Here is a 24425-nt window from a genome sequence, read left to right as displayed (position 1 = left end):
AATTATTGGTCATCTAAGGTGAGATGAAACCTGACGCAGAGTCCCTGTTGGAGAGGCAAACACACGCAGCTCTGATCACTTTCGATCAGGCAGTGCCACAGTTGCTCTACACGACCATGTGAAGAAAACTGATAGCAGCTCCAAGCAGGGACCGGACAATGACGCTAGGAGAACTGCAGGCACGACAAGGGGTCAGTTTCTGGTTACCAATGTGATTTGCCTGGTGAAGACCCAGGAGGTGTTGTGTGATACATCTGTCGTTGCCTGAGGGTGGCTGACCAGGTACCGTGGACTGAGCTGAGACTAATCCTGAGAGCTTGACGCCTCTGAATGCTGGCACACACCCTCATTCTCCTAGAGCAGTTAGATGTCCCGTTGTCTCTTCATCACCGTCCTTTCACTTTCCAGAGGACCCTTTGAGGGTCTGCGTGTTACGTTTTGGGATAGTTTTGATGAAGTATCTTTGCTTATGTGGTTGGAAAGAGTACAATTCTGAGTTTGGGTGCCCTGCTCACAGACGGCTTGGTTTGTGCTAAGTTATTATCGTTGTGAAAAGGTATTTTATCTTCAGCTGTTGGGCAATCCAGTAAAAAAAGAAACAGAAGAATGATCGTGAGCTAGCTAGCCATATCAGAACTGATAGTGTTGATCTGTGTGAATTTTGACGGCTGCAATGGGAACTTTGTCGTCCTGCAGGAGTATAAATTGGCAGTGGAGAGACCACAGCCTTATACTGAAGGCACGATGCAAGTCCTTCTCCTGCTTGCAGCTGTGGGAGTGTGTTGGGGTCAGTACAACCCCAACATTCAGGCTGGGACGACATCTATCGTACATCTCTTTGAATGGCGCTGGGCCGATATTGCTCTTGAGTGTGAACGCTATTTAGCTCCTCATGGATTTGGAGGAGTTCAGGTAAGTTGTTTCCTGTAAGCAGGCAGAAAAGTGGCATTGTAGCATTCAACTAATAAATCAAAATGCCTGATTCGGAGACAGCCAGCTGCAAGTAACTTTGCTGCTGGAAAGTGTGGGATGGAAGTAGTGGCTGCTGGCAGACGCAACCCTAGACCCTGCAGGGCCAATGAAAGATAGATATTGTGTATCTAGCAGATTTGGCCCTTAAAATGTTGAAATAAAACCAGTTGATTTCTGATCCAAGTACATCATTTTGTCTGCAGATTTCTCCTCCCAATGAAAATATCGTCGTTACTAACCCTTACAGACCCTGGTGGGAAAGATACCAGCCCATCAGCTACAAGCTCTGCACCCGATCAGGAAACGAAGACGAATTCAGGGACATGGTGACCAGATGCAACAACGTTGGGGTAAGTGCCTTGAAATCTGGCACCCGAGACAGCAAGAAGTGCTGTTCCAGCGGAGGAAGGCAAGTTACTGCTGCTGTCCTCAAAGGAGGCATAAACTGCGAGCAAAGTAAGGGGGAAAAGGGGTCAAATGGAAAGGGATGTGGTAAAACTCTGGCTCTCAGTTTGCCATCCTGACAAGACATACTGAAATGCACTTATTGCTTTTCCAGGTTCGTATTTATGCGGATGCTGTTGTGAACCACATGTGTGGGGCTGCGGGTGGCTCGGGCACCCATGCCACCTGTGGGAGCTATTTTGATGCTGGGAACGAAGATTTTCCAGCTGTGCCATACTCTGGCTGGGATTTCAATGATGGCAAATGTTACACTGGAAATGGAGAAATTCAGAATTACGGTGATATATATCAGGTAGGTTTCTCTGGCAAAAGTTTGCCTTTTTTTTTCTTTTCTTTTTTCTTTCTTTTTTTTTTCTTTTAAGCTGTTAGTAGTTTCTCACAGAACCTGTACTTAGTAACCTGACAACTGAATGAAGTAGAGACTGTAGGTACAGAAAAGGTACCCGTGGTGCTAAGAAATCAAGAACCCTCCTTTCATGTTTCACGTGGGCATGTGCAGGAGTTTGCTCCTGAACTGAGCCCGGTGTACTCAGTGCAGCCGGTGAGCTCTTTCTTGTAGCTTGTATATTCAGCTGATCTTGACAAGGGTCCCGTTGGAACATTGGGAGCAGTGCAAGGCAGTAGCCTAGTAGAGCGACTGACTCTTTTTTGTCAATGGAATGTGTGGCAGTTCTTTCTCGAGGTTAGTGTTCTTCCTTTGGCCACTTTGCAATGATACCCCATGCTGTTTCTCATCTTCGGTTCTGATGACATCTGCACAAGGAGCTGCTATCCTTCACCAACTGTCCTAACTTACGTATGGAGCTGCCTAGTAGATATACCTGTGTCTTGGTGCAGACCTTGGCATAATCCTCTTCTATGCCCATTAGATATCCACGCAGAATTGATTTTACGGCTCAAAACAAGTCACTGAAAAGTTTTGCAAGCTGAGAGAGAGGCACCTCAAAACTCTTTGTTTGTTTTGTTTTGTTTTCTTCCCCATTGCCTAGGTCCGGGACTGTCGCTTGTCTGGCCTTCTTGATCTGGCCCTGGAGAAGGACTACGTGCGCTCAACAATTGCTGACTACCTGAACCATCTCATCGATATTGGCGTAGCAGGCTTCCGAATTGATGCTGCCAAGCATATGTGGCCCGGGGACATCAAAGCATTTCTGGACAAGCTGAACAATCTAAATACAAGATGGTTTTCTGAAGGAACGAGACCTTTCATTTACCAGGAGGTAATCTCCATGATTTTTCCTTTATCTCTGTCTTTGGTACCTGTTTTACCGTCCTCCTGCAGAGGAATGGCGGTGATACATCTTCATCCAACGTTATCCCAGAAAGAGGTAGCCATTTCCTTGGAGCAGCATTGCAGACACAAGTAGTTTGCTTTTTAAAAATGCCTCCACAACATATTGTCATTCAGCTTTACTTTTTCTTTCCTCAGTCTTGTTTTTACCTGTGTCCATCACGTATCGTATCGACTTATCTCACCTGGAGTGCTGTGTGCAGCTCTGGGCGCCACAGTATAAAAAAGATAATAAGCTACTAGAGGGTGTCGAGCAGAGGGCTACGAAGTTAGTGAAAGGTTTGGAGAGGAAGCCATACTAGAAGGGGCTAAAGTTGCTTGGTTTGTTCAGCCCAGAGAAGAAGAGACTAAGGAGGGACCTCATCGCAGTCGGCAGCTTCCTCACAAGTGGAGGATGAAGAGTAGGCGCTAAACTCTTCTGTTTAGTGATTCGTGACAGAACCCAAGGGAATGGCAGGAAGATGTCCCAGGGGAGGTTTAGGTTGGACACTGGGAAAAGGTTCTTCCCCCAGAGGGTGCTGGAGCACTGGAGCAGGCTCCCCAGGGAGGTGTCACGGCCCCAAGCCTGACAGTGTTCAAGAAGAGACTGGACAATGCCCTCAGATACTTGGTGTGAACTGTGGGGTTGTTATATGCACGGACAGGAGTTGGACTCGATGATGCTTGTGGGTCCCTTCCAACTCAGGACATTCTATGATTCTGCCTCGATGTACACAGCAGAAATTAACGTCCTTTAATGTGTTGTCTCTCAGTGTAAAGCAAGAGCTAACGTTGAGGACTGTAGGCTGCATGTTTTGTCTCTGTGAGATGGGAAGAGATGCACAGTTTCTCTTTCCTGTACCAGGTAATTGACTTGGGCGGAGAGCCGATCAAAGGCAGTGAGTACTTTGGAAACGGCCGAGTGACAGAATTCAAATACGGTGCAAAACTGGGGACAGTGATCCGCAAGTGGGACGGAGAAAAGATGGCCTACTTAAAGTAAGGATGAACATCCCGTGACTTTTTTGGGAATATGCTGTGTGCTCCAGTTGACAGGGTAGCTTCAAGTCCTTGTGTTTTTGGCTAGGAACTGGGGAGAAGGCTGGGGCTTTGTGCCTTCTGACAGAGCCCTGGTCTTTGTGGATAATCACGACAACCAGCGTGGGCACGGTGCCGGCGGAGCTTCCATTCTAACCTTCTGGGATGCCAGGTAAGGCTTGCTCTTGTCTGGGTGATGCTTCTTCCTTTTGCTTGTTTGACTATCTGTTCTCTGGCGCGGTTTCTCCTTCCACACCTCATGACTTTTTTTTTTTTTTCATTGTGTAAGAACAGGCTTTATAAAATGGCAGTTGGTTTCATGCTTGCTCATCCGTATGGGTTCACACGTGTGATGTCAAGTTATCGCTGGTCAAGATATTTTGAAAATGGACAGGTAAGCTTGTGATGTCGAAGATACATTTGTGGTGAATAAGGATCAGAACAGTGCCAGGGAAGCTGTCCAGTGCATTCAAATTTGTTAAGCGATTTCTCTGCCCCACGTTGGATCTAGCAGGTGGAAATTTGTTGCTCCATCTAGCTTTTCTCTAGAGACAGGCTCTCTGTATTTTTAGGATGAAGTTTTAAACTTCTCTTTTCGATCACAGGACGTCAATGACTGGATTGGACCCCCAAGCTACTCAGATGGATCCACAAAGCCTGTTACGATCAATGCAGACACTACCTGTGGCAACGACTGGGTTTGCGAACACCGCTGGCGTCAAATAAGGTAGGAGACGGTGGAGGAAAAAGAAATAAAGGCAGTTGCTTTTGCTTGGTGTTGCTGGTGGCTTTAGAGCTCTTGCGGCCACAGTGACAGGCGTTCCTTGCATTTTCAGGAACATGGTTATCTTCCGTAACGTGGTGGACGGTGAGCCTTTCTCCAACTGGTGGGACAACGACAGCAATCAAGTAGCGTTTGGCCGTGGTAGTAAAGGCTTCATAGTTTTCAACAATGATGACTGGTAAGTCAGAGGGAAAGACAGTGTCCCCAGAGAGAAGCATAGCGTTCCTCACTAGCCATACTGATGGGCAGGGGAATGTCCTCTGCTCCTGATGAGCGCGATCACTAGAGCCTGAGGGAGAGTCATGCAGGTGCATGTCAGGTCTTCAGAGCCAAAATGGAAGCGTAAGGAGCAAAGCTGGGATAGGGTCTGCGAGCTCACACTTTACATTGCCCTTCAAAGTAAGGGAGTAGCATCGGGTCTAAAAATCTGAAATCTCTGGTTTGAAACCAACGGATAAATAGCGTTCCCTTACTTTTGCATAGGAATCTGAACACCAATCTGCAAACTGGCCTGCCTGCTGGTACCTACTGTGATGTTATTTCTGGAGACAAAGAGGGCAACAGTTGTACTGGAACACAGGTGTACGTTTCTAATGATGGAATGGCTAATTTCCAGATTAGCAACAGTGCCGAAGATCCATTTGTTGCAATTCACGTTGGTGCCAAGTTATAACTCAGGAGAAACGTCCTTCTCCGTTTGGTCTGTGCATTTCTGTTTCCCCCGTGTGTGATTCCCTGGTATTCGAGCACGAGTGATTCTCAGTATCTACTGAATAATAAATGGTGATCAAATTGAAGAGTAATGCTTTTCCCCCTCAAGAATTGGACTGTAATTTTATTACATCATAAGGCAATGCAGTGGTGGGTTTTGAGGCAACGCAGCAATGTGTTTGCCGGATCACAGAAAGGTGTTAGAAAATAAAACAAACGAAAACCCCAAACCGACACCTGGGTGAGCGAAAATGCAGTATTTCCAAGGCTGATACATACACACGCATCTGTATCCAAGAGCAGTCGCTTTGTGGGCAGTCACCTACGAGCGGCACCTACGCATGCAGAGGGTTTACCCGTTCCTTGTGACAAAGCAAACCCAAGCTGCGAGTCAACAGAGGAAGCTGGGCCGTGCCCATCAGTTATTGCAGCCCATGACAACAGTCAAGCCAGCGTGTCGCTGGGTTCGCAGTCACTTTGTGCCGGTATGTTGTGGTTTAACCCCAGCTGTCAGCTAAGCACCACACAGATAAGAACAGTTTAATAATTGAAAGAAAATAGAGTACTAGTAGTACTAGTGCTACTACTACTGCTAAATTGTAATGACAAGGAAAACAAAGGAGATAAATAGAACACAAGAAAGACAAGTGATGCAAATGACAACAACTGCTCACAAGCAACCGACTGATGCCCAGCCAGTCCCCGAGCAGCGGGGACCATCCCTTTGGTCAGTTGGTGCCGGCCGTCCCAGCTGTGCCCCCTCCCAGCTGCTTGTGCACCCCCAGCCTGCTCGCTGCTGGGGCAGTATGAGGAGCAGAAAAGGCCTGGGCTCTGTGTGAGCACCGCTCAGCGGTAACGGAAACATCCCTGTGTTATCAACACTTTTTCCAGCATACATCCAAAACACAGCCCCGTACCAGCTACTGTGAAGAAAGGTCACTCTATCCCAGCCCAAACCAGCACACTGTACAAATCAAACCCACAGATCTCTACTGTTAACCCCAGTGGCTTGTGCAAACGAATGTTGACTGTGGCTGTTGGAAAGGTGTCTGAGAAGCCAGCTGTATATCCGTACATCGCTTAAACGTCGTGACAGTGGCTGAAGCACAGCATATTCTTGTCTCCTTGGTGTGTTAGGCTCACGTATTCTTTAATATCTCAGAGAATTATGCAGATGGAGCACAGACATGGCGGCTTTCCCGGTTTTCTTGTCAGTTGTGAGCAAATGCCAAAGTAACATCAATGTGCAGCCCTTGCTTTAAATGAGAATATCTGCTCAGCCAGAAGTACTTGTTGTGACGCAGTCCGGCGGGGCAAATGGGAGAGGTACACCTGGATTTATTATTTTTGAGGTCAAGGTGTACTTCTAAGGGCTGTTTCCGTTCTGTGGTGGGAGAGAGTGTGCACAGGTGTTGGGGTGGATATTGGCTCAGACTGGCTCCACCTGTTTGTGCAAACTGGGATGACAAAGGAATGGATTCACATCCATGTTGCGCTGGAACAGCCCTCACGTCAATTTTCAGGAAAGCTGCTTTAAAGCATGACATCTCATGTAGTGCGTGACAGTGGCAGTATGAACATTTACAATTCAGGTAATGAATATACCTCTGCAGTGGAAACTGGCATGGCAATTTAGGTCCTATGGCTATGACAGCTTAATCTTTTCTTGAGATGGCTCTTTCTCTGCTTCTCTGAAACCTCTGTTTGTCATCCTTCCTGGGATTTGTAGTGGACTTGATGTGGCAAATACCCCTGAAATTTGAGAACTGTTTCTTCCCCAAGAAGAGAACAATCTCAACTTTGCAGCACGTTGTGATACTCAACTGTCTGGTGAGCAGCAATAAGTGTAGACATGTTATTTGTTTTAAAGATGGTAATTCAAGTCTCGTATTTCTAAGTGAGCATCTTTAAGACTGTCATCTTCCTTGGTCTTTGATGTTGTTTTTAATAACCTGTCTGGGAATGGGTGAATGCTGTGTTTAATACACAGGCACACTTAACCGCCCTTTCGTGCCATTCAAGCCATGGTTATGACAGAGCACAACAATAGTGGTTATTCATTTGGTCAAGCTAAATAGCAGCGAGATGGAGAACTGCATTGAGATCGCTTTGACTGTCAGAATCCACTACTCTCTGAGCAGCTTCTTTTGGGTATTCCACATGTTGAGGGTGTAATGTTTAAAATCAAATTTACTTACTTGAAGATAATTGATGCTACTTTCTTTTTGAAAATTAGCAGAGTGATACAAAATGTACTGAAATCACAACACAAACATAAGTCAAATTCACCATCAGGGTGCTGGGCGTCCCCATTCACTGGAAAGGAGCCCATTGCTGTCTTCGAAAATCTTTAGTTTCCTGTTTAGTTTTTATACTCTGCATTGTGATGAGCCACATCTCTGCTCCTCCCTGTGCTGGTCTGGGCAAACCAGGGGCCATTCACACTCTTTGAATGACCTCAGGGACAAACAGTTACAGGACCAGCTGATGCACTCGGCTGCCACAGCTGCTTATCTAAAAGGCTGCCCCCCAGCTCTCCTTTTTGATGAAATAAAGTCAGCATTCCTTGCAACACCTGTGGACAGTCACAGCCTGCATTATGCCCTGAGCCGCAAAGGCCAGTCACTCTTGCCTGTCTCCTCTGAGCCTTCTTTTGGAGGGGTGTGTTGGCCACGTGCGGGTAGGTCTTGTGTACGCATTGATGCCGTGCCAGTGTATTAGGAAAACGCTGCCTTTGCGTGTCGGTTGTGTATTTGATTGACAGAGCTGTGCTATGACCACATAGGGAAGCGTAGGGGCGGGCCTACTTTTTTCGGTTTGCAGTGTAAAAGGTTGCAAACAAAAGGGTCTTGTTTCCATGGCTAGAAGCCACATCCTCCAGTGCTTCACAACCAGGTGTCCAAGGACAGTGGGGGCACGAAATGACGTGAAACATGGGATTTCAAAACAAAGCCAAACCCCTCCCAACGTCTCGTCTGCCCAAAGCTTCTAGAACTCCCTAGAACTCCCCTGAAAATCAGAGGCAATTTGTTAGGCACCTGACTTTTTTAGCATACCAAAAGAGATGCCATGTCAGAAACTGTGCATTGAAGACTTTCTGCTTGGGGTCTTACTTCAGAGAGGCTCATAAATCACCAGTGCTGCACGACCACCTTCTGTCCCGCCCTCCTGTATTTCCTCAGCATGCTAAAACACTGCAGCCTCTTCAGCTTGAGCTGCTGAATAGCTTGTCGTGTGAGGGCTCCCAGTCTGCTTGCCAGTGGGTTGGCCATCGAGGATGGGCATTGGGTGTCAGTGAAACTGAGTGTTATGCAGTGACGTGTCATCACATCAGTGGAACCCCACGGGGAACGGAGAGGGTGGTTGGCCTCAGGCATGTTTGGTGGCTCTCGGTAATACTGAGGAACGGAGCGGCCCGTTCTCGCTGAGTTGGTAGTCACAGGGTGCAGTGAACTCACTGGTTCTTTGCCGTTGGCGAGCAGGCAAGGTCGTTTGCAGTAATTTACTATTTCATTGTTGTAGTGGAAAAAGAGACCTTGGATAAGGTGTGTGATATGAAAAAGAACAGGTGGGCAAACGGGACCTGTTTCTGCGTTTTGTCCTTGAAGAGAAATTCTGGGCAAGAGAAGGATGCGTGTGACATAATCGGTGGCCTGACTAGTTTCAGAGAGATCATCCTAGAGGCAGTTCAGGTACAAAGTGAACTGAGGTTTCTTTTCTCTTGGAGTGGATGTGCCATTTTGTGGACTTTTTTGTTTTTCTCACAGGTATTCATCAAATGTCAGGGGTTTCCTGGCCTTTGTGTTCTCTCGGAGCGTTCTGTTATGATTGGTGGGACTCAAGCTTATTCGTGGAATGTTGTTCCCGAGACCTTGATCCTGTGAGTCAGTTCCAAATGAAGACATGATGTTATGTCAGAAGCCAAAGTCAGAAGGTTTTTTTTTTTGTGAAGGAGGAGATTGTAGGAAAAGCCAAAAGGGACTTGGGCAACAGCTCTGGCCTTCAAACTTGCTTTTATGTCAGGCAGCTAAACCTCATCTGCGGTGTCACTTTACCTCTGATTTTGGGTTTCCTGCCTTGACTCAGATGAATTATTGGTCATCTAAGGTGAGATGAAACCTGACGCAGAGTCCCTGTTGGAGAGGCAAACACACGCAGCTCTGATCACTTTCGATCAGGCAGTGCCACAGTTGCTCTACACGACCATGTGAAGAAAACTGATAGCAGCTCCAAGCAGGGACCGGACAATGACGCTAGGAGAACTGCAGGCACGACAAGGGGTCAGTTTCTGGTTACCAATGTGATTTGCCTGGTGAAGACCCAGGAGGTGTTGTGTGATACATCTGTCGTTGCCTGAGGGTGGCTGACCAGGTACCGTGGACTGAGCTGAGACTAATCCTGAGAGCTTGATGCCTCTGAATGCTGGCACACACCCTCATTCTCCTAGAGCAGTTAGATGTCCCGTTGTCTCTTCATCACCGTCCTTTCACTTTCCAGAGGACCCTTTGAGGGTCTGCGTGTTACGTTTTGGGATAGTTTTGATGAAGTATCTTTGCTTATGTGGTTGGAAAGAGTACAATTCTGAGTTTGGGTGCCCTGCTCACAGACGGCTTGGTTTGTGCTAAGTTATTATCGTTGTGAAAAGGTATTTTATCTTCAGCTGTTGGGCAATCCAGTAAAAAAAGAAACAGAAGAATGATCGTGAGCTAGCTAGCCATATCAGAACTGATAGTGTTGATCTGTGTGAATTTTGACGGCTGCAATGGGAACTTTGTCGTCCTGCAGGAGTATAAATTGGCAGTGGAGAGACCACAGCCTTATACTGAAGGCACGATGCAAGTCCTTCTCCTGCTTGCAGCTGTGGGAGTGTGTTGGGGTCAGTACAACCCCAACATTCAGGCTGGGACGACATCTATCGTACATCTCTTTGAATGGCGCTGGGCCGATATTGCTCTTGAGTGTGAACGCTATTTAGCTCCTCATGGATTTGGAGGAGTTCAGGTAAGTTGTTTCCTGTAAGCAGGCAGAAAAGTGGCATTGTAGCATTCAACTAATAAATCAAAATGCCTGATTCGGAGACAGCCAGCTGCAAGTAACTTTGCTGCTGGAAAGTGTGGGACGGAAGTAGTGGCTGCTGGCAGACGCAACCCTAGACCCTGCAGGGCCAATGAAAGATAGATATTGTGTCTCTGGCAGATTTTGCCCTTAAAATGTTGAAATAAAACCAGTTGATTTCTGATCCAAGTACATCATTTTGTCTGCAGATTTCTCCTCCCAATGAAAATATCGTCGTTACTAACCCTTACAGACCCTGGTGGGAAAGGTACCAGCCCATCAGCTACAAGCTCTGCACCCGATCAGGAAACGAAGACGAATTCAGGGACATGGTGACCAGATGCAACAACGTTGGGGTAAGTGCCTTGAAATCTGGCACCCGAGACAGCAAGAAGTGCTGTTCCAGCGGAGGAAGGCAAGTTACTGCTGCTGTCCTCAAAGGAGGCATAAACTGCGAGCAAAGTAAGGGGGAAAAGGGGTCGAATGGAAAGGGATGTGGTAAAACTCTGGCTCTCAGTTTGCCATCCTGACAAGACATACTGAAATGCACTTATTGCTTTTCCAGGTTCGTATTTATGCGGATGCTGTTGTGAACCACATGTGTGGGGCTGCGGGTGGCTCGGGCACCCATGCCACCTGTGGGAGCTATTTTGATGCTGGGAACGAAGATTTTCCAGCTGTGCCGTACTCTGGCTGGGATTTCAATGATGGCAAATGTTACACTGGAAATGGAGAAATTCAGAATTACGGTGATATATATCAGGTAGGTTTCTCTGGCAAAAGTTTGCCTTTTTTTTTCTTTTCTTTTTTTCTTTCTTTTTTTTTTCTTTTAAGCTGTTAGTAGTTTCTCACAGAACCTGTACTTAGTAACCTGACAACTGAATGAAGTAGAGACTGTAGGTACAGAAAAGGTACCCGTGGTGCTAAGAAATCAAGAACCCTCCCTTCATGTTTCACGTGGGCATGTGCAGGAGTTTGCTCCTGAACTGAGCCCGGTGTACTCAGTGCAGCCGGTGAGCTCTTTCTTGTAGCTTGTATATTCAGCTGATCTTGACAAGGGTCCCGTTGGAACATTGGGAGCAGTGCAAGGCAGTAGCCTAGTAGAGCGACTGACTCTTTTTTGTCAATGGAATGTGTGGCAGTTCTTTCTCGAGGTTAGTGTTCTTCCTTTGGCCACTTTGCAATGATACCCCATGCTGTTTCTCATCTTCGGTTCTGATGACATCTGCACAAGGAGCTGCTATCCTTCTCCAACTGTCCTAACTTACGTATGGAGCTGCCTAGTAGATATACCTGTGTCTTGGTGCAGACCTTGGCATAATCCTCTTCTATGCCCATTAGATATCCACGCAGAATTGATTTTACGGCTCAAAACAAGTCACTGAAAAGTTTTGCAAGCTGAGAGAGAGGCACCTCAAAACTCTTTGTTTGTTTTGTTTTGTTTTCTTCCCCATTGCCTAGGTCCGGGACTGTCGCTTGTCTGGCCTTCTTGATCTGGCCCTGGAGAAGGACTACGTGCGCTCAACAATTGCTGACTACCTGAACCATCTCATCGATATTGGCGTAGCAGGCTTCCGACTTGATGCTGCCAAGCATATGTGGCCCGGGGACATCAAAGCATTTCTGGACAAGCTGAACAATCTAAATACAAGATGGTTTTCTGAAGGAACGAGACCTTTCATTTACCAGGAGGTAATCTCCATGATTTTTCCTTTATCTCTGTCTTTGGTACCTGTTTTACTGTCCTCCTGCAGAGGAATGGCGGTGATACATCTTCATCCAACGTTATCCCAGAAAGAGGTAGCCATTTCCTTGGAGCAGCATTGCAGACACAAGTAGTTTGCTTTTTAAAAATGCCTCCACAACATATTGTCATTCAGCTTTACTTTTTCTTTCCTCAGTCTTGTTTTTACCTGTGTCCATCACGTATCGTATCGACTTATCTCACCTGGAGTGCTGTGTGCAGCTCTGGGCGCCACAGTATAAAAAAGATAATAAGCTACTAGAGGGTGTCGAGCAGAGGGCTACGAAGTTGGTGAAAGGTTTGGAGAGGAAGCCATACGAGAAGGGGCTAAAGTCGCTTGGTTTGTTCAGCCCAGAGAAGAAGAGACTAAGGAGGGACCTCATCGCAGTCGGCAGCTTCCTCACAAGTGGAGGATGAAGAGTAGGCGCTAAACTCTTCTGTTTAGTGATTTGTGACAGAACCCAAGGGAATGGCAGGAAGATGTCCCAGGGGAGGTTTAGGTTGGACACTGGGAAAAGGTTCTTCCCCCAGAGGGTGCTGGAGCACTGGAGCAGGCTCCCCAGGGAGGTGTCACGGCCCCAATCCTGACAGTGTTCAAGAAGAGACTGGACAATGCCCTCAGATACTTGGTGTGAACTGTGGGGTTGTTATATGCACGGACAGGAGTTGGACTCGATGATGCTTGTGGGTCCCTTCCAACTCAGGACATTCTATGATTCTGCCTCGATGTACACAGCAGAAATTAACGTCCTTTAATGTGTTGTGTCTCAGTGTAAAGCAAGAGCTAACGTTGAGGACTGTAGGCTGCATGTTTTGTCTCTGTGAGATGGGAAGAGATGCACAGTTTCTCTTTCCTGTACCAGGTAATTGACTTGGGTGGAGAGCCGATCGAAGGCAGTGAGTACTTTGGAAACGGCCGAGTGACAGAATTCAAATACGGTGCAAAACTGGGGACAGTGATCCGCAAGTGGGACGGAGAAAAGATGGCCTACTTAAAGTAAGGATGAACATCCCGTGACTTTTTTGGGAATATGCTGTGTGCTCCAGTTGACAGGGTAGCTTCAAGTCCTTGTGTTTTTGGCTAGGAACTGGGGAGAAGGCTGGGGCTTTGTGCCTTCTGACAGAGCCCTGGTCTTTGTGGATAATCACGACAACCAGCGTGGGCACGGTGCCGGCGGAGCTTCCATTCTAACCTTCTGGGATGCCAGGTAAGGCTTGCTCTTGTCTGGGTGATGCTTCTTCCTTTTGCTTGTTTGACTATCTGTTCTCTGGCGCGGTTTCTCCTTCCACACCTCATGACTTTTTTTTTTTTTTCATTGTGTAAGAACAGGCTTTATAAAATGGCAGTTGGTTTCATGCTTGCTCATCCGTATGGGTTCACACGTGTGATGTCAAGTTATCGCTGGTCAAGATATTTTGAAAATGGACAGGTAAGCTTGTGATGTCGAAGATACATTTGTGGTGAATAAGGATCAGAACAGTGCCAGGGAAGCTGTCCAGTGCATTCAAATTTGTTAAGCGATTTCTCTGCCCCACGTTGGATCTAGCAGGTGGAAATTTGTTGCTCCATCTAGCTTTTCTCTAGAGACAGGCTCTCTGTATTTTTAGGAAGAAGTTTTAAACTTCTCTTTTCGATCACAGGACGTCAATGACTGGATTGGACCCCCAAGCTACTCAGATGGATCCACAAAGCCTGTTACGATCAATGCAGACACTACCTGTGGCAACGACTGGGTTTGCGAACACCGCTGGCGTCAAATAAGGTAGGAGACGGTGGAGGAAAAAGAAATAAAGGCAGTTGCTTTTGCTTGGTGTTGCTGGTGGCTTTAGAGCTCTTGCGGCCACAGTGACAGGCGTTCCTTGCATTTTCAGGAACATGGTTATCTTCCGTAACGTGGTGGACGGTGAGCCTTTCTCCAACTGGTGGGACAACGACAGCAATCAAGTAGCGTTTGGCCGTGGTAGTAAAGGCTTCATAGTTTTCAACAATGATGACTGGTAAGTCAGAGGGAAAGACAGTGTCCCCAGAGAGAAGCATAGCGTTCCTCACTAGCCATACTGATGGGCAGGGGAATGTCCTCTGCTCCTGATGAGCGCGATCACTAGAGCCTGAGGGAGAGTCATGCAGGTGCATGTCAGGTCTTCAGAGCCAAAATGGAAGCGTAAGGAGCAAAGCTGGGATAGGGTCTGCGAGCTCACACTTTACATTGCCCTTCAAAGTAAGGGAGTAGCATCGGGTCTAAAAATCTGAAATCTCTGGTTTGAAACCAACGGATAAATAGCGTTCCCTTACTTTTGCATAGGAATCTGAACACCAATCTGCAAACCGGCCTGCCTGCTGGTACCTACTGTGATGTTATTTCTGGAGACAAAGAGGGCAACAGTTGTACTGGAACACAGGTGTACGTTTCTGATGATGGAATGGCTAATTTCCAGATTAGCAACAGTGCCGAAGATCCATTCGTTGCAATTCACGTTGGTGCCAAGTTATAACTCAGGAGAAACGTCCTTCTCCGTTTGGTCTGTGCATTTCTGTTTCCCCCGTGTGTGATTCCCTGGTATTCGAGCACGAGTGATTCTCAGTATCTACTGAATAATAAATGGTGATCAAATTGAAGAGTAATGCTTTTTCCCCTCAAGAATTGGACTGTAATTTTATTACATCATAAGGCAATGCACTGGTGGGTTTTGAGGCAACGCAGCAATGTGTTTGCCGGATCACAGAAAGGTGTTAGAAAATAAAACAAACGAAAACCCCAAACCGACACCTGGGTGAGCGAAAATGCAGTATTTCCAAGGCTGATACATACACACGCACCTGTATCCAAGAGCAGTCGCTTTGTGGGCAGTCACCTGCGAGCGGCACCTACACATGCAGAGGGTTTACCCGTTCCTTGTGACAAAGCAAACCCAAGCTGCGAGTCAACAGAGGAAGCTGGGCCGTGCCCATCAGTTATTGCAGCCCATGACAACAGTCAAGCCAGCGTGTCGCTGGGTTCGCAGTCACTTTGTGCCGGTATGTTGTGGTTTAACCCCAGCTGTCAGCTAAGCACCACACAGATAAGAACAGTTTAATAATTGAAAGAAAATAGAGTACTAGTAGTACTAGTGCTACTACTACTGCTAAATTGTAATGACAAGGAAAACAAAGGAGACAAATAGAACACAAGAAAGACAAGTGATGCAAATGACAACAACTGCTCACAAGCAACCGACTGATGCCCAGCCAGTCCCCGAGCAGCGGGGACCATCCCTTTGGTCAGTTGGTGCCGGCCGTCCCAGCTGTGCCCCCTCCCAGCTGCTTGTGCACCCCCAGCCTGCTCGCTGCTGGGGCAGTATGAGGAGCAGAAAAGGCCTGGGCTCTGTGTGAGCACCGCTCAGCGGTAATGGAAACATCCCTGTGTTATCAACACTTTTTCCAGCATACATCCAAAACACAGCCCCGTACCAGCTACTGTGAAGAAAGGTCACTCTATCCCAGCCCAAACCAGCACACTGTACAAATCAAACCCACAGATCTCTACTGTTAACCCCAGTGGCTTGTGCAAACGAATGTTGACTGTGGCTGTTGGAAAGGTGTCTGAGAAGCCAGCTGTATATCCGTACATCGCTTAAACGTCGTGACGGTGGCTGAAGCACAGCATATTCTTGTCTCCTTGGTGTGTTAGGCTCACGTATTCTTTAATATCTCAGAGAATTATGCAGATGGAGCACAGACATGGCGGCTTTCCCGGTTTTCTCGTCAGTTGTGAGCAAATGCCAAAGTAACATCAGAGTGCAGCCCTTGCTTTAAATGAGAATATCTGCTCAGCCAGAAGTACTTGTTGTGACGCAGTCCGGCGGGGCAAATGGGAGAGGTACACCTGGATTTATTATTTTTGAGGTCAAGGTGTACTTCTAAGGGCTGTTTCCGTTCTGTGGTGGGAGAGAGTGTGCACAGGTGTTGGGGTGGATATTGGCTCAGACTGGCTCCACCTGTTTGTGCAAACTGGGATGACAAAGGAATGGATTCACATCCATGTTGCGCTGGAACAGCCCTCACGTCAATTTTCAGGAAAGCTGCTTTAAAGCATGACATCTCATGTAGTGCGTGACAGTGGCAGTATGAACATTTACAATTCAGGTAATGAATATACCTCTGCAGTGGAAACTGGCATGGCATTTTAGGTCCTATGGCTATGACAGCTTAATCTTTTCTTGAGATGGCTCTTTCTCTGCTTCTCTGAAACCTCTGTTTGTCATCCTTCCTGGGATTTGTAGTGGACTTGATGTGGCAAATACCCCTGAAATTTGAGAACTGTTTCTTCCCCAAGAAGAGAACAATCTCAACTTTGCAGCACGTTGTGATACTCAACTGTCTGGTGAGCAGCAATAAGTGTAGACATGTTATTTGTTTTAAAGATGGTAATTCAAGTCTCGTATTTCTAAGTGAGCATCTTTAAGACTGTCATCTTCCTTGGTCTTTGATGTTGTTTTTAATAACCTGTCTGGGAATGGGTGAATGCTGTGTTTAATACACAGGCACACTTAACCGCCCTTTCGTGCCATTCAAGCCATGGTTATGGCAGAGCACAACAATAGTGGTTATTCATTTGGTCAAGCTAAATAGCAGCGAGATGGAGAACTGCATTGAGATCGCTTTGACTGTCAGAATCCACTACTCTCTGAGCAGCTTCTTTTGGGCATTCCACATGTTGAGGGTGTAATGTTTAAAATCAAATTTACTTACTTGAAGATAATTGATGCTACTTTCTTTTTGAAAATTAGCAGAGTGATACAAAATGTACTGAAATCGCAACACAAACATAAGTCAAATTCACCATCAGGGTGCTGGGCGTCCCCATTCACTGGAAAGGAGCCCATTGCTGTCTTCGAAAATCTTTAGTTTCCTGTTTAGTTTTTATACTCTGCATTGTGATGAGCCACATCTCTGCTCCTCCCTGTGCTGGTCTGGGCAAACCAGGGGCCATTCACACTCTTTGAATGACCTCAGGGACAAACAGTTACAGGACCAGCTGATGCACTCGGCTGCCACAGCTGCTTATCTAAAAGGCTGCCCTCCAGCTCTCCTTTTTGATGAAATAGAATGAGCATTCCTTGCAACACCTGTGGACAGTCACAGCCTGCATTATGCCCTGAGCTGCAAAGGCCAGTCACTCTTGCCTGTCTCCTCTGAGCCATCTTCTTTTGGAGGGGTGTGTTGGCCACGTGCGGGTAGGTCTTGTGTACGCATTGATGCCGTGCCAGTGTATTAGGAAAACGCTGCCTTTGCAGCACGGTGTCGGTTGTGTCTTTGATTGACAGAGCTGTGCTATGACCGCATAGGGAAGCGTAGGGGCGGGCCTACTTTTTTCGGTTTGCAGTGTAAAAGGTTGCAAACAAAAGGGTCTTGTTTCCATGGCTAGAAGCCACATCCTCCAGTGCTTCACAACCAGGTGTCCAAGGATAGTGGGGGATGAAATGACGTGAATCATGGGATTTCAAAACAAAGCCAACCCCTTCCCAACGTCTCGTCTGCCCAAAGCTTCTAGAACTCCCTAGAACTCCCCTGAAAATCAGAGGCAATTTGTTAGGCACCTGACTTTTTTAGCATACCAAAAGAGATGCCATGTCAGAAACTGTGCATTGAAGACTTTCTGCTTGGGGTCTTACTTCAGAGAGGCTCATAAATCACCAGTGCTGCACGACCACCTTCTGTCCCGCCCTCCTGTGTTTCCTCAGCATGCTAAAATACTGCAGCCTCTTCAGCTTGAGCTGCTGAATAGCTTGTCATGTGAGGGCTCCCAGTCTGCTTGCCAGTGGGTTGGCCATCGAGGATGGGCATTGGGCTACCAAGGATGGGTGCTTACTCTCCTTGGCTGATAGCAGGGTATTTCAGTGGAAAGCACGTGTCAGTGAAACTGAGTGTTATGCAGTGACGTGTCATCACATCAGTGGAACCCCACGGGGAACGGAGAGGGTGGTTGGCCTCAGGCATGTTTGGTGGCTCTCGGCAATACTGAGGAACGGAGCGGCCCGTTCTCGCTGAGCTGGTAGTCACAGGGTGCAGTGAACTCACTGGTTCCTTGCCGTTGGCGAGCAGGCAAGGTCGTTTGCAGTAATTTACTATTTCATTGTTGTAGTGGAAAAAGAGACCTTGGATAAGGTGTGTGATATGAAAAAGAACAGGTGGGCAAACGGGACCTGTTTCTGCGTTTTGTCCTTGAAGAGAAATTCTGGGCAAGAGAAGGATGCGTGTGACATAATCGGTGGCCTGACTAGTTTCAGAGAGATCATCCTAGAGGCAGTTCAGGTACAAAGTGAACTGAGGTTTCTTTTCTCTTGGAGTGGATGTGCCATTTTGTGGACTTTTTTGTTTTTCTCACAGGTATTCATCAAATGTCAGGGGTTTCCTGGCCTTTGTGTTCTCTCGGAGCGTTCTGTTATGATTGGTGGGACTCAAGCTTATTCGTGGAATGTTGTTCCCGAGACCTTGATCCTGTGAGTCAGTTCCAAATGAAGACATGATGTTATGTCAGAAGCCAAAGTCAGAAGTTTTTTTTTTTTGTGAAGGAGGAGATTGTAGGAAAAGCCAAAAGGGACTTGGGCAACAGCTCTGGCCTTCAAACTTGCTTTTATGTCAGGCAGCTAAACCTCATCTGCGGTGTCACTTTACCTCTGATTTTGGGTTTCCTGCCTTGACTCAGATGAATTATTGGTCATCTAAGGTGAGATGAAACCTGACGCAGAGTCCCTGTTGGAGAGGCAAACACACGCAGCTCTGATCACTTTCGATCAGGCAGTGCCACAGTTGCTCTACACGACCATGTGAAGAAAACTGATAGCAGCTCCAAGCAGGGACCGGACAATGACGCTAGGAGAACTGCAGGCACGACAAGGGGTCAGTTTCTGGTTACCAATGTGATTTGCCTGGTGAAGACCCAGGAGGTGTTGTGTGATACATCTGTCGTTGCCTGAGGGTGGCTGACCAGGTACCGTGGACTGAGCTGAGACTAATCCTGAGAGCTTGATGCCTCTGAATGCTGGCACACACCCTCATTCTCCTAGAGCAGTTAGATGTCCCGTTGTCTCTTCATCACCGTCCTTTCACTTTCCAGAGGACCCTTTGAGGGTCTGCGTGTTACGTTTTGGGATAGTTTTGATGAAGTATCTTTGCTTATGTGGTTGGAAAGAGTACAATTCTGAGTTTGGGTGCCCTGCTCACAGATGGCTTGGTTTGTGCTAAGTTATTATCGTTGTGAAAAGGTATTTTATCTTCAGCTGTTGGGCAATCCAGTAAAAAAAGAAACAGAAGAATGATCGTGAGCTAGCTAGCCATATCAGAACTGGTAGTGTTGATCTGTGTGAATTTTGACGGCTGCAATGGGAACTTTGTCGTCCTGCAGGAGTATAAATTGGCAGTGGAGAGACCACAGCCTTATACTGAAGGCACGATGCAAGTCCTTCTCCTGCTTGCAGCTGTGGGAGTGTGTTGGGGTCAGTACAACCCCAACATTCAGGCTGGGACGACATCTATCGTACATCTCTTTGAATGGCGCTGGGCCGATATTGCTCTTGAGTGTGAACGCTATTTAGCTCCTCATGGATTTGGAGGAGTTCAGGTAAGTTGTTTCCTGTAAGCAGGCAGAAAAGTGGCATTGTAGCATTCAACTAATAAATCAAAATGCCTGATTCGGAGACAGCCAGCTGCAAGTAACTTTGCTGCTGGAAAGTGTGGGACGGAAGTAGTGGCTGCTGGCAGACGCAACCCTAGACCCTGCAGGGCCAATGAAAGATAGATATTGTGTCTCTGGCAGATTTTGCCCTTAAAATGTTGAAATAAAACCAGTTGATTTCTGATCCAAGTACATCATTTTGTCTGCAGATTTCTCCTCCCAATGAAAATATCGTCGTTACTAACCCTTACAGACCCTGGTGGGAAAGGTACCAGCCCATCAGCTACAAGCTCTGCACCCGATCAGGAAGCGAAGACGAATTCAGGGACATGGTGACCAGATGCAACAACGTTGGGGTAAGTGCCTTGAAATCTGGCACCCGAGACAGCAAGAAGTGCTGTTCCAGCGGAGGAAGGCAAGTTACTGCTGCTGTCCTCAAAGGAGGCATAAACTGCGAGCAAAGTAAGGGGGAAAAGGGGTCGAATGGAAAGGGATGTGGTAAAACTCTGGCTCTCAGTTTGCCATCCTGACAAGACATACTGAAATGCACTTATTGCTTTTCCAGGTTCGTATTTATGCGGATGCTGTTGTGAACCACATGTGTGGGGCTGCGGGTGGCTCGGGCACCCATGCCACCTGTGGGAGCTATTTTGATGCTGGGAACGAAGATTTTCCAGCTGTGCCGTACTCTGGCTGGGATTTCAATGATGGCAAATGTTACACTGGAAATGGAGAAATTCAGAATTACGGTGATATATATCAGGTAGGTTTCTCTGGCAAAAGTTTGCCTTTTTTTTTTCTTTTCTTTTTTTCTTTCTTTTTTTTTTCTTTTAAGCTGTTAGTAGTTTCTCACAGAACCTGTACTTAGTAACCTGACAACTGAATGAAGTAGAGACTGTAGGTACAGAAAAGGTACCCGTGGTGCTAAGAAATCAAGAACCCTCCCTTCATGTTTCACGTGGGCATGTGCAGGAGTTTGCTCCTGAACTGAGCCCGGTGTACTCAGTGCAGCCGGTGAGCTCTTTCTTGTAGCTTGTATATTCAGCTGATCTTGACAAGGGTCCCGTTGGAACATTGGGAGCAGTGCAAGGCAGTAGCCTAGTAGAGCGACTGACTCTTTTTTGTCAATGGAATGTGTGGCAGTTCTTTCTCGAGGTTAGTGTTCTTCCTTTGGCCACTTTGCAATGATACCCCATGCTGTTTCTCATCTTCGGTTCTGATGACATCTGCACAAGGAGCTGCTATCCTTCTCCAACTGTCCTAACTTACGTATGGAGCTGCCTAGTAGATATACCTGTGTCTTGGTGCAGACCTTGGCATAATCCTCTTCTATGCCCATTAGATATCCACGCAGAATTGATTTTACGGCTCAAAACAAGTCACTGAAAAGTTTTGCAAGCTGAGAGAGAGGCACCTCAAAACTCTTTGTTTTGTTTTGTTTTCTTCCCCATTGCCTAGGTCCGGGACTGTCGCTTGTCTGGCCTTCTTGATCTGGCCCTGGAGAAGGACTACGTGCGCTCAACAATTGCTGACTACCTGAACCATCTCATCGATATTGGCGTAGCAGGCTTCCGACTTGATGCTGCCAAGCATATGTGGCCCGGGGACATCAAAGCATTTCTGGACAAGCTGAACAATCTAAATACAAGATGGTTTTCTGAAGGAACGAGACCTTTCATTTACCAGGAGGTAATCTCCATGATTTTTCCTTTATCTCTGTCTTTGGTACCTGTTTTACCGTCCTCCTGCAGAGGAATGGCGGTGATACATCTTCATCCAACGTTATCCCAGAAAGAGGTAGCCATTTCCTTGGAGCAGCATTGCAGACACAAGTAGTTTGCTTTTTAAAAATGCCTCCACAACATATTGTCATTCAGCTTTACTTTTTCTTTCCTCAGTCTTGTTTTTACCTGTGTCCATCACGTATCGTATCGACTTATCTCACCTGGAGTGCTGTGTGCAGCTCTGGGCGCCACAGTATAAAAAAGATAATAAGCTACTAGAGGGTGTCGAGCAGAGGGCTACGAAGTTGGTGAAAGGTTTGGAGAGGAAGCCATACTAGAAGGGGCTAAAGTCGCTTGGTTTGTTCAGCCCAGAGAAGAAGAGACTAAGGAGGGACCTCATCGCAGTCGGCAGCTTCCTCACAAGTGGAGGATGAAGAGTAGGCGCTAAACTCTTCTGTTTAGTGATTTGTGACAGAACCCAAGGGAATGGCAGGAAGATGTCCCAGGGGAGGTTTAGGTTGGACACTGGGAAAAGGTTCTTCCCCCAGAGGGTGCTGGAGCACTGGAGCAGGCTCCCCAGGGAGGTGTCACGGCCCCAATCCTGACAGTGTTCAAGAAGAGACTGGACAATGCCCTCAGATACTTGGTGTGAACTGTGGGGTTGTTATATGCACGGACAAGAGTTGGACTCGATGATGCTTGTGGGTCCCTTCCAACTCAGGACATTCTATGATTCTGCCTCGATGTACACAGCAGAAATTAACGTCCTTTAATGTGTTGTGTCTCAGTGTAAAGCAAGAGCTAACGTTGAGGACTGTAGGCTGCATGTTTTGTCTCTGTGAGATGGGAAGAGATGCACAGTTTCTCTTTCCTGTACCAGGTAATTGACTTGGGTGGAGAGCCGATCGAAGGCAGTGAGTACTTTGGAAACGGCCGAGTGACAGAATTCAAATACGGTGCAAAACTGGGGACAGTGATCCGCAAGTGGGACGGAGAAAAGATGGCCTACTTAAAGTAAGGATGAACATCCCGTGACTTTTTTGGGAATATGCTGGGTGCTCCAGTTGACAGGGTAGCTTCAAGTCCTTGTGTTTTTGGCTAGGAACTGGGGAGAAGGCTGGGGCTTTGTGCCTTCTGACAGAGCCCTGGTCTTTGTGGATAATCACGACAACCAGCGTGGGCACGGTGCCGGCGGAGCTTCCATTCTAACCTTCTGGGATGCCAGGTAAGGCTTGCTCTTGTCTGGGTGATGCTTCTTCCTTTTGCTTGTTTGACTATCTGTTCTCTGGCGCGGTTTCTCCTTCCACACCTCATGACTTTTTTTTTTTTTTCATTGTGTAAGAACAGGCTTTATAAAATGGCAGTTGGTTTCATGCTTGCTCATCCGTATGGGTTCACACGTGTGATGTCAAGTTATCGCTGGTCAAGATATTTTGAAAATGGACAGGTAAGCTTGTGATGTCGAAGATACATTTGTGGTGAATAAGGATCAGAACAGTGCCAGGGAAGCTGTCCAGTGCATTCAAATTTGTTAAGCGATTTCTCTGCCCCACGTTGGATCTAGCAGGTGGAAATTTGTTGCTCCATCTAGCTTTTCTCTAGAGACAGGCTCTCTGTATTTTTAGGAAGAAGTTTTAAACTTCTCTTTTCGATCACAGGACGTCAATGACTGGATTGGACCCCCAAGCTACTCAGATGGATCCACAAAGCCTGTTACGATCAATGCAGACACTACCTGTGGCAACGACTGGGTTTGCGAACACCGCTGGCGTCAAATAAGGTAGGAGACGGTGGAGGAAAAAGAAATAAAGGCAGTTGCTTTTGCTTGGTGTTGCTGGTGGCTTTAGAGCTCTTGCGGCCACAGTGACAGGCGTTCCTTGCATTTTCAGGAACATGGTTATCTTCCGTAACGTGGTGGACGGTGAGCCTTTCTCCAACTGGTGGGACAACGACAGCAATCAAGTAGCGTTTGGCCGTGGTAGTAAAGGCTTCATAGTTTTCAACAATGATGACTGGTAAGTCAGAGGGAAAGACAGTGTCCCCAGAGAGAAGCATAGCGTTCCTCACTAGCCATACTGATGGGCAGGGGAATGTCCTCTGCTCCTGATGAGCGCGATCACTAGAGCCTGAGGGAGAGTCATGCAGGTGCATGTCAGGTCTTCAGAGCCAAAATGGAAGCGTAAGGAGCAAAGCTGGGATAGGGTCTGCGAGCTCACACTTTACATTGCCCTTCAAAGTAAGGGAGTAGCATCGGGTCTAAAAATCTGAAATCTCTGGTTTGAAACCAACGGATAAATAGCGTTCCCTTACTTTTGCATAGGAATCTGAACACCAATCTGCAAACTGGCCTGCCTGCTGGTACCTACTGTGATGTTATTTCTGGAGACAAAGAGGGCAACAGTTGTACTGGAACACAGGTGTACGTTTCTGATGATGGAATGGCTAATTTCCAGATTAGCAACAGTGCCGAAGATCCATTCGTTGCAATTCACGTTGGTGCCAAGTTATAACTCAGGAGAAACGTCCTTCTCCGTTTGGTCTGTGCATTTCTGTTTCCCCCGTGTGTGATTCCCTGGTATTCGAGCACGAGTGATTCTCAGTATCTACTGAATAATAAATGGTGATCAAATTGAAGAGTAATGCTTTTTCCCCTCAAGAATTGGACTGTAATTTTATTACATCATAAGGCAATGCACTGGTGGGTTTTGAGGCAACGCAGCAATGTGTTTGCCGGATCACAGAAAGGTGTTAGAAAATAAAACAAACGAAAACCCCAAACCGACACCTGGGTGAGCGAAAATGCAGTATTTCCAAGGCTGATACATACACACGCACCTGTATCCAAGAGCAGTCGCTTTGTGGGCAGTCACCTACGAGCGGCACCTACGCATGCAGAGGGTTTACCCGTTCCTTGTGACAAAGCAAACCCAAGCTGCGAGTCAACAGAGGAAGCTGGGCCGTGCCCATCAGTTATTGCAGCCCATGACAACAGTCAAGCCAGCGTGTC

At 47.0% G+C, this 24425-nt stretch overlaps 3 protein-coding genes across 5 annotated transcripts; all 3 read left to right on the top strand.

The window, feature by feature from the left end:
- Nucleotides 1-717: 717 nt before the first annotated feature.
- LOC136001308 (pancreatic alpha-amylase-like) lies at nucleotides 718-9079 on the top strand. Of its 2 annotated transcripts, XM_065655452.1 has the most exons (11): nucleotides 718-912; nucleotides 1176-1322; nucleotides 1532-1729; nucleotides 2427-2657; nucleotides 3573-3706; nucleotides 3795-3917; nucleotides 4040-4139; nucleotides 4351-4472; nucleotides 4582-4707; nucleotides 5013-5111; nucleotides 9008-9079. In XM_065655452.1, the coding sequence occupies exons 1-11, from the start codon at nucleotides 745-747 to the stop codon at nucleotides 9066-9068; spliced, it is 1509 nt and encodes a 502-aa protein (XP_065511524.1). In that variant the 5' UTR covers nucleotides 718-744; the 3' UTR covers nucleotides 9069-9079. The 2 variants fall into 2 exon arrangements, with proteins under 2 accessions (XP_065511524.1, XP_065511523.1); XM_065655451.1 differs by lacking the exon at nucleotides 9008-9079 and having other exon boundaries at nucleotides 5013-5202.
- Nucleotides 9080-10046: 967 nt separating this feature from the next.
- LOC136001311 (pancreatic alpha-amylase-like) lies at nucleotides 10047-18478 on the top strand. 2 transcript variants are annotated; one of them, XM_065655457.1, is made up of 11 exons: nucleotides 10047-10241; nucleotides 10505-10651; nucleotides 10861-11058; nucleotides 11757-11987; nucleotides 12903-13036; nucleotides 13125-13247; nucleotides 13370-13469; nucleotides 13681-13802; nucleotides 13912-14037; nucleotides 14343-14441; nucleotides 18407-18478. In XM_065655457.1, exons 1-11 carry the CDS (start codon nucleotides 10074-10076, stop codon nucleotides 18465-18467), a joined length of 1509 nt encoding a protein of 502 aa, XP_065511529.1. In that variant the 5' UTR covers nucleotides 10047-10073; the 3' UTR covers nucleotides 18468-18478. The 2 variants fall into 2 exon arrangements, with proteins under 2 accessions (XP_065511529.1, XP_065511528.1); XM_065655456.1 differs by lacking the exon at nucleotides 18407-18478 and having other exon boundaries at nucleotides 14343-14601.
- Nucleotides 18479-19445: 967 nt separating this feature from the next.
- On the top strand, nucleotides 19446-23997 carry LOC136001313 (pancreatic alpha-amylase-like). Its single transcript, XM_065655459.1, has 10 exons — nucleotides 19446-19640; nucleotides 19904-20050; nucleotides 20260-20457; nucleotides 21153-21383; nucleotides 22299-22432; nucleotides 22521-22643; nucleotides 22766-22865; nucleotides 23077-23198; nucleotides 23308-23433; nucleotides 23739-23997. The coding sequence occupies exons 1-10, from the start codon at nucleotides 19473-19475 to the stop codon at nucleotides 23926-23928; spliced, it is 1539 nt and encodes a 512-aa protein (XP_065511531.1). The 5' UTR covers nucleotides 19446-19472; the 3' UTR covers nucleotides 23929-23997.
- Nucleotides 23998-24425: the final 428 nt, after the last annotated feature.

Source organism: Caloenas nicobarica, chromosome Z (assembly GCF_036013445.1).
Source record: "Caloenas nicobarica isolate bCalNic1 chromosome Z, bCalNic1.hap1, whole genome shotgun sequence".
Lineage (NCBI taxonomy): Eukaryota > Metazoa > Chordata > Aves > Columbiformes > Columbidae > Caloenas > Caloenas nicobarica.
This window is presented reverse-complemented; position numbering and strand designations above follow the sequence as displayed.